Here is a 9,546-nt window from a genome sequence, read left to right on the forward strand (position 1 = left end):
AATCAGCCTGGCATGGGAATGAACACAGGGATGAATGCTGGCATGAATCCTGGGATGTTGGCAGCAGGCAACGGACAGGGGATGATGCAGGGGCAAGTCATGAACGGTTCAATTGGAGCAGGCAGAGGGCGACCTAATATGCCATACCCAAACCCAGGAATGGGTAGTGCTGGTAACTTGTTGGCTGAGACGCTGCAACAAGGTTCTCCACAGATGGGAGGTCAGGCTGGACTGAGAGGGCCGCAGCCTGGAGCCATGAACAAGGTAAGACAAGCTAAGCTTGACTTTTATTACCTTCCTTCTTCTTGTTGACTTTGTTTTATAAGATGTATTCCTCTGCAGTATGGGTTCTATAGAACAGGATTTTTTTCTTTTAGGAGTCCTGGATCATGTGGTAAATAGTTTATGTTCTGCTAAAGTGGAGTTTGTGGCAGTCACAGGAGGCGAAAATTGAGTCTTGCACAACAAGCAAGACTATTGCTAGATTAAAAAGTCTATTTTAGAAATCTTGTGGCAGTATAAATTATCAACAACATTGAAAAGTAAATTGATTGTATTTTATTCTGTTTTACGCTTTACCCACAAATGTATTTTCCCATCTAATGTGATGCTGGTATTGAGTGTGATGAAAATCCATCAGGGCCTTTTAGATGTTGTGGTGCTTTTTTCTGCGTGACACTTAGTGAGGGTATTTGTTGTCTGAGATCAGCATTTGTTTACGCTGTAGCAGATGAGAAGAGGCACATACAGGTTTGAATGGACTGATATATTGTATGTGCTAAGACATACATGGACCTTGTTAAGAAACACGTATTTGAGTTATTGGTGGAGAAAGAATGCTTGTGTAAACACCTGAAGGCAAATGTTGGGTTCTTAAAGACTGTTAATCCAACCCAGTTTTAGTTTTAAAATTTAGAAAGGTTTTGTATATAGGAGAGTAAACCAGAAAGCTGAAAAAAGCCCCTTTTTATACTGGAGGGGAAAATCGATGTGCTTTAATTTAGGAGTTTGGAAGAAAGTTGTTGTGGGTCACTCTGAAATGGTGAGAGAAGACCTGGTGGTTTAAGTTACAAGAAGATGTCTAAAACTTTTGTCATGCACAGTTAGCTTTTTTAGAGTGGGGAACCAGTTGAGTATTTCTTCTCAAGTTTTTAGTGTTTTGATCAAAAGCCTAGAAAATACCTAAAATGAAATACTTAAGTGGGTATTTTGTTTCTTGGCTAGTGACGACAAAGATTGTCTAAGGTGCTTTGCAATACCTGCTTAGATCCATCTTGGAATGCCTAAAGTCAATCTGCTTGGAGGGCTTGGAATGATAAGTAACATAGTCTATAAATGTATTTGAACCATAAATGAAAATTATGCTCTGTATTCATGGTTTTGCTATGCTTTAATGTATTAAGTAAAATTATTTTAGTGTTTTGTGAATGTTATTAATTATGTTCTTTGATTTTAGCTGTTTGCTTAAGCTCAGTGTGCTGCTAACAATGGTTCTGATATATTTATGTCTACTAATGAGTTGATTTTGTGGTCTGGTCATTTCAGATATTTTTGCCTGATAGGAAAGTTGTTGCAAAGCTTGATTGCTACAGTAGAAAACTTGTGTGCAGTTTACAGTGGAAAGAAATATGTAACTACTTAGAAGTATTCTTGTATTGGAATTATATAATGTCTCATTCATTATTCCTTGGCTGTAAAAAAAAAAAAAATCTTCAGAAAGCTGTATTCACAGGTAAAAAAATTAACATATTGGGTATTTGGGTGAAATGCAACTTATTAATCCTTACTTACAAGAGCTAAAGTAGGGTTATGAACTATAATAAACTCACTTATCTAGAAGAAGTAAAGAAAGGACACAAAATCAAGCTTTTGGCTGATATAGTCCAGAATTAAATTGTCTTCCTCACTTGCTTAAGTTCCAAAATAGGCTGTACATCTAAAGTAAGAACACTTTGTGCTTTTGGGAATATTCAGACCAAATACATGATAACTTCTGGTTTTTAGTTCATAGTCCCATACTGGTTAAAAATACTTAGAGTTCTTTAATTGCTGATTAAAAAAAACCTTGAGACTTTTAGTGTAAGTATAGTGGCTATAGCCCTTGTAAAGGAGTTGAAACTGCCGGATGAGAAAGAACAGTCTGAAATGGAGGCTGAAATTCCAGAATGTCTTCAATTGGTTTGGTTGTTGGCAGGGAGCCTGTGTTTCACTTCATGCGGTGGAGTTAGCAAAATCTGACAACAGTAATGTCTGACCGTTTTATCTCTTGACCCATCTGCTTTTGTTTTTCCCACCTACAAATCTTCAAAAAGTAGATGAAAACAGAGGACCCTAAGCAGTTGTTTTTAAAAGCCAGTTTTTTTAATTGGTAAATTTAGTACTGTGTTGCTGTTAATGTGGGAGTTTGCGTAATACCTTCTGTAGACTTCCTTCATGCTGCAAAAAATGTTCATTATCCAGGAGCTGTCCTTCAGTAGGAGAAAAAAATAGACCAGATGCTTTGGTTGTGTTCAACTTATGTTAGCTTGCCAAAGTCAGCCCCTTTAGGTGACGTGAGGGTTGCCTCTGAGTTTTCTCTCGGTAAAACAGAGGTGTGTTGTCTGCAATGGTTTGTACGGAGGAGTAGCTTAGGCTTCCTGTGATGTTAACTAAGTGGGAGGAAGGATGTTATGCTCTTCTAACAGTAAAGATGAGCTCCAAGTGACTAGTCAATTTGGAAAGCAAAATTGGTTACATTTCTGCTTTGTTCTGTTGTCCTGTGGAGTTACTGAAGTGTGTTTTTCCTCTCCTCCCAAAACATTGGCTAGCAATAGAATGGAACACTTGCTTTACACATTAGCCATGTACTTCTCGACTTTTCTAGTTGTGCATGTTACTTTTTAGGACTCGAAACCCTAAATGTCAATGTAAATGATTGATTTGGGGTCACCTGGTGTACATAAAGTTGTACTGTCATAATCTGCCGTTTACATCCTGTGGTCTCATGCTGTAGTCTTATGTATGATGTGAGCAGTCACTGACATGCAAAGAAGGAATTCTGTCTGCATGCGATCTGTGTGCCAGTTGCATGACAGGCTGTGTTGAGGAACTAATCCAGGCTTGAAACTCACATGGTCATTAAAAAAAAAAGTTTTAATTTGAATTGTTTTTCTGGTTCAATTTATACTCATCAGTTGGAAAGCTAGTGCTGATACTAGGGAGGGGACATATTAAAGGAGTTGATATTGCCAGTCAGAGGAGGGTGTGGACCCTGCTTTGGTGACAGTACCAGCTTAAAAATGCCCGTGAAAGTCTAGCCTGAAAGGAACTGTTAGAAGTTTGGAGGGGAAAGGAATTGTAACAAGTTTTGCTTTCTTGAATAGCTTTTGGTTTTCTATGTGCTTGGTTGTGTGCAAGTTAGGAGGACAGCAGATGTGCCTATTACTCTTAAAAAAAGTTTTGGAAATTGTTTGTAATGCTTTGATTCTTTCAGTGTTTAAGCATTTTTCAGGCTTTTTGTCTCACTAGATAGTTTTACAGCTTTCATTAATTTAAAAGTAAACAGCAAATTGAAGCTCTACAATAAGTTGAGAACAAATTCATGTTTCCTGTTTTGAACCATTCTTCATTTGGAATAATATCTAGTTAAAACCTTCAGTTTGTTGTTCCACTGGGTTCTGTTGAGAGTGCCAAGTTACAGTCTTATTGTCCAGCCTCTTACTAGGGGAGGAGGGTATTTTGTGTATAAGTTGGTGTGTGTATTTCTGTGATAGTAGTGCTCTGTCACAAAGTGACTAAGTTCACCTGGCCTTCAGGTCATTTAGATTTCATCTCCCACTGATTCAAGAAATGTTCTGTTACTGAAGTAATGAAATGAATGTGAAGACAGTTCAGATTAGTAAGGGCATTACTACTACCTCTGCTATGTGAGTATTTCACTTGCATGTGAAATTACTTGAAATGTTTAGAGTACCAGTAGTAATTCTTTGTCATTTGGCTTACTGTTCTGAGTATATACAGGGTTCTCTCCTATTACAGTGGATACACTTGGTTTTATCAGTTTAACCTCTGTTGAGAAGAATTGATGGCAATATTTCACAAAGACAAATGTAGGTCTTCAGAATCTCCATAACTTCCTTTAAGTAAAACAAGAAGTGTCAGAATAAGAGTCCTGTTCAAAGTTGCAGAGAGATTGAAGATAAGGTCACCCTCAAATTGTAAAATGAGATAAAGAAAATAAAAGCACCTTATGTTCCTTAGTGTTAGCATGTTCAGTGTCACATTTTAGGTAGAAGGTCAGTGTTCGTGATTGCCTTATTTTTCAATAGCTGTTTGATTCAACAGGTAAATGTATCCATACTGTTTAGACTCTGGTACCAAGTGTACCATATGACCAAGTACTAATCCATTGACAGTGTAGTTGCATGTTCTGGTCCTTTTTCTTCTTTGGTGAACCAAAGTGAGAAAAAAAATAGGCAATTTCTTACTTTATCCCAGTGTAAGGGAGGAATGTGTGTGTTTGAGGGAGAAATGGAGCAGTAAAGATTTGTCTTGAGTCTAAGTTTCTGGGGTGTATAGAGGAGTATCTTGCACAGATGGCAGTGAAATAATGCTAGTGTCTTGTAGTAGGTATCTTAAAACATAGTGCAGTCAAGTGCAAAGAATAATGATCGATAATAGTCCTTGGAAAGAGCGCAGCAGATACCACTGGCAAAATTTTGTTGTTAAGTTGGTTATGTCTGGGTCCAGTAGTGCTCTACCAGTCAGTAGAATGGCACTAGAAATGATATACAATTTATCAATTATAAATTCTTGTTTTTAAAGAGCCAGCTGGAATTTAATAAAACTAACTTTCCAGTTTCAGGAAAGTTAATTAAAACTTCCACTTGTGAACACGTGGATATGGAAAGATACTTGATACCATCAGTATGGTCTTAAACTAGTGCATGCACTGTAGTTACCCCGATAGAGATACACAGTTGATACTGCAAATGTTGGATTATTTGGAAGAATGTTATTAAAAACTCTATTTCTTTACTTCTCCATGCTTACATGTATCTTTGCAAATATTAAAACTTGTCATTGTTCAATACTATTGCTGATATCTAGTTGTCTTTCAAATATTAGACTGTCAGGAAGCAGTTGGTTTTTATAGAGAAACAGTAGAATATTGTAATGTTTATGTGCGTAGCTGTAATGGGTATTCCTCCTCAATTTGTACTCTGTGGTATCGACAGTAAAACTAGAAGCAGAGTTAGCTACTTGACCTTCTTCCGAACAGAAGATGCATGTGTTTCATGGCGTTAGAACAAAACTGGGGAATATCCTCCACTTTTGTAGTTGCTCTTCTCAGGTGGGGGGAGTGTCTGAACAGCCCTATCTGATGCTGCTCCTGCTTGTGCTTGTGAACTAGGATGTTTCCTGCTTGTGTCATCCATGCCCTTTACATGGTGAGAGGTGCACATCTTCCACCATTCTGGTAATGACAGCCCCTGCTTCCATAGGAGACAGGAAAGTCAAGTTGTTTTCTACTGTATAGGTAGAAAAGGTATAGAAGGTATAACCATTTGAGATTACCTTTGTTGTCTGTTAGCCGTGCATCATCGTCTTTTGCTGTTTTCCTTGTTTCCTTCTCTTTTACTGTGATGTGGATTTCTGTCTGCTCTTCCTTGTGTGCAAGTCCTTGCGTATGTGATGAAAGTAAGTTGAGCCTGTGAGGAGAGGAAGAAAAACAACAGATGGGATGGATAAGAAGAGAAATGGTAAGAGCAGTGGAAGGAGGTCGTGGCCAGGAAGGGAGCGAGTAGAGGTTGCACTTGCTGACTTGTAGCTATGATTCAGCCATGTATTTTTTTGCATGGTATTGCAGATGAAGCCTTGTACTTGTCTCATGCAGTGGTACTAACACCACCTTTCTTGGCTGGTTCTTCTGCACTTGATTGTTTATCTACCCCTCACTCCCAATAAATCATTAATATGATGATGAACTATATGTCAGTCTTTCTGGTTGTTTCCTACTGATAAAATTCTACAGGATTACTTTTATCTTCCTTCTGTTGTCATGAGGTCATCCACTTCTTCCTGTTTGTTGTTTTCTTTTATTCATGTTTCTCAACATGTCACAGCAAATGGCATGAGCATGCTCCTGCTTCCAGGGTCACAAGGCACCTTGTGCCAGGTGAAGAATCTCCCAAATGACCCTTCTCTTGACTCAATCTAGGTTGGTGTCAGGGTAGTGGGTCTGTGACAGCAGGACCAGGGGGCCTTGCTGTGAGGTTCGGCTGTGGATCTGGCAGGTGTCAGCCTCACCTGGACCAAGTGATGGCTGCTGATTTGTTCCAGGAGACCTTGTGGCGTTTGTTTATTAGCATCCTTCTTAGGTGTTGCTTGAGTGTGTGGCTTTTGGAGTCAGTTTGGCATGCTTGCCCTCCAACCTGGGCTGTGCTTCTCTTTGCTTTTCCTGTAGGCTGAGATGGGGAACTGAGGATTACCCCTGTCAGGAGCAGCTGGGCTGAGCTGGGCGTGTCTGCTGCCAGGTCCCTGGGTACAGCAGGGTGGAGGAAGTCCCCTCAGTGAGGTGGATGATGGTTCGCAGCCCTAGGGAGAGTGAAGCCCTGCGTTTCTGCCATGGAGACAGCCTTGTTTGAGGGGGCTGGTTTTGCACCCCAAACAGTGCCAATGGCTCATGCTTGAGAGCGTCAGAGCTGGGCCAAATTGATTAGTACATTTGAAAAAGCCAGATGCTTCACAAAATTTGTGTCCAGCCATGTTGCAGATAGAAAGGTTGACTGGCATGGTCAAACCTCATTCCTGAGTTTCATCAGAAAGCTTCTGTTTTGGGTGACATAGCAAAGGTGTTTTTTTTAAGTCTAGGACTGTGTTTCTCCCCCTGCAGTCAGGACAGAGCTGGTTTATCAGGTCACAGTTGTTCTGAATCCTTTGGTATCAATGTGTGAAGTCCCCAGTTGTCTGAATTGGGCATCTTGATTTCTCCCTGTGGCACCAGGGTGTGAAAATGTGCCTTCAGTCTTCAGTTCTGAACTGTTTGGTTAGGTCTTTTTTAAGGCTGATAGCAGCATAAGTTGCAGAAGTCATATGGGGGCAGTGTTAGTGATGGCCAACATAGTCTGTGCTTTAGTGTGGTCTCAGGTGTCACTAACTTTGGGAGCTATGATTGTTAATGAAATTGAAAACTTTGCTTAGAGATTTCTGTCTTTGGGGATGTACGTGCTTTCAGAACCCTTTCTGGAGCCAAAGGGATCAGGCTATCTGACAGGAAAAGAAGAAATTTTTTACGCTGAGGGTGGTGAAACACTGGCACAGGTTGCCCAGAGAGGTGGTGGATGCCTCATCCCTGGAAACATGCAGGGTCAGGTTGGATGGGGCTCTGAGCAACCTGATTTAGTTGAAGATGTCCCTGCCCACGGCAGGGGGGTTGGACTAGGTGACCTTTAGAGGTCCCTTCCAACCCAAACTATTCTATGATTCTATGTCTTGTTTTCTTAAGGAAATAATTCCCACTGTCAGTCCTTCACTAAGTCTTGAACCTGTTGATCAATTTGAGGCACCAATGACGATGGGGAAGAGTCCTGAAAGTATGCTTGCTGACTACTTACGTTTTTCTTCTCCCTTTCCCTTCTGCTCAACTTGCACATAAGATCTTATTAGTCTTCTGAGGGAGAGACAGGAAGGGTTTGAGTCTTACCTGTTCTGTTTTTGGCAGCAGCAGCCCCATCGGTCACCATATGTGTATTCATTGCAGTTGAGACATGGCAGGGGTGGTGCCAAAGGAGACAGAGGAAAGGAAGCTGTTTTTAGTTCTGCCTGATCATTGCGTAGTTTGTTTATCTACCATGTGTAGAGATTTTCATTGCTCTCTAATGAATTACTGCTGTATGATTATGGTTATTGCTTGTGTGTGTGGAGGGGGCTGTCCTCAAGGGAGTTCACTTGTATATATCGGATGTCTAAAGTGGCAGGTTCTTCAGTGAGTTTTGTGCTCCTTTTCCTGTAGCTTGGGTTTGATCCTGCTTTATTTTGTAAATGCAAACTGAATCCATTATAATGGATTGGCAGATGTTACAACCTGAAAAAGGAAAGTGTTTGACTAATCGCAGGTAATCTCTGGCCATGTAGGTTACTTCTCTGTGCAGGTTGGAGAAGCTTGGTAAGGAGCAGAAACAAGGTGTTTCTACTAGGGGAGGATGTTTTGAGAAAAAATGTGGGAATGATTGGAAACAAACCTACCACAGGAGCTTGTATGCACTTTTTTGGATGCAGGAAAATGCCCAGACTTGAAGCAAAAAGCATCAGGGAGATTGAACATTGTCTAGTCAAATGCTAATGTGAGTTGAAACAATACAGCTCTTTAAAATATTTTTGTGCCTTTATTATTGGGAGTTATGGCTCCTCTAGTATCCTGCCTTGAGTAATGGTGAGAGCTTGGTAATCTTAAAGATCTCCAGTTTTCCTGGTCCTCTGTGGCCTGTTGTTTTGGTCTTAGAAGGTCAAATTTCCCATGAAAAAATAGATGGGAATGCAAGGAATGGGGGAAAAGAAGTCAGAGGACAAACAATTTTATTAGCAAGGTTGATCCTGACTGTTCTTTAAATTCTGGGGCATTCTAAGGCAACAAATGGTATATTCTGGTATGCTAAAACTGTTGAATATGCAAATAGGCGATGCATATTGCAGAAAGGAGCATATAGCTTGTGTGAAATACAAATCTGCTTCCCCTATGGATGAATGGTTCACTAGCTTTGTTTTGTTTGCAGAGTTCCTTCCTACCATCTCCTTTGACCTCTAGTGCTGCTCACTGCAAATGAGTTACTGTGACTGTGTGACTGTGTGTGGTGTTACCTATGCCTATGGTGTATTCTTAAATTGAAAACGGTTGTGTACTGAAAATGCAGACACGCATTGTTACGGCTGTCTGGAGAGGAGCTGTGGGAGTGCTGACAGTTGGGTAGGAGGTTTTTGGGATAAACCCTGCCGAGATGAATGAAGGTGGTATTTGTCTCCATTTGGAGTCTGCATAGATGCAGGGAGTAGAAAAATTCTTCCAGACTTGTGAGTTATATAGTCTACGGTACAAATTTGTGATTGGGAAAGCTGAAATGAGAAATCTGTTGGAACAAAATCTTTTATAAAGAAATAATCAGGCCAATTCTGACCAGACTGACCTCAAAGGTTGGTAAGTTGGCCTCACTCTGTTTATAGGAACTGTCTGTTTGAGGAGTTAATGTTGTGTGATGGGTAAATACATGCACGTAAGGGAGGAGGGGAAGCATGTGGATTGGTATTGCATTGCAGCTGGTTTATGGCTGTGATCACTCTTGCTTCTCTGAAGTATTCATTTGCCTTTTACATTGTGAACTTAAGCTATCTTACTTGAACATCTTACCATTTTAATTCCTAGATGGGAATGATGAGCAATCCCAGCCCTTACGGCCAGCCATATAGTCAGAATACCGGGCAGCAGATTGGAGCCAGTGGACTTGGGCCTCAGATGCAGAATAAAGCTGGACTGCAGAATAGCTTACCACAGTTTCCAATGGACAAGAAGCC

The 9,546-nt window shown here is 40.5% G+C and overlaps 1 protein-coding gene across 1 annotated transcript in view; it reads left to right on the top strand.

Moving 5' to 3' along the window:
* The window catches only part of EP300 (E1A binding protein p300), a 65,694-nt gene that overhangs the window by 15,754 nt on the left and 40,394 nt on the right, over positions 1 to 9,546 (top strand). Inside the window, exons 2-3 of the mRNA XM_009321872.1 lie at positions 1 to 264; positions 9,398 to 9,546. The exon at positions 1 to 264 is cut by the window's left edge and continues 386 nt beyond it; the exon at positions 9,398 to 9,546 is cut by the window's right edge and continues 18 nt beyond it. Of these exons, the coding sequence (XP_009320147.1) occupies positions 1 to 264; positions 9,398 to 9,546 (413 nt within the window). The remainder of the gene's footprint in view (positions 265 to 9,397) is intronic.

The sequence above is a fragment of the Pygoscelis adeliae genome, unplaced genomic scaffold (assembly GCF_000699105.1).
Source record: "Pygoscelis adeliae isolate BGI_AS28 unplaced genomic scaffold, ASM69910v1 Scaffold60, whole genome shotgun sequence".
Classification (NCBI taxonomy): Eukaryota; Metazoa; Chordata; class Aves; order Sphenisciformes; family Spheniscidae; genus Pygoscelis; species Pygoscelis adeliae.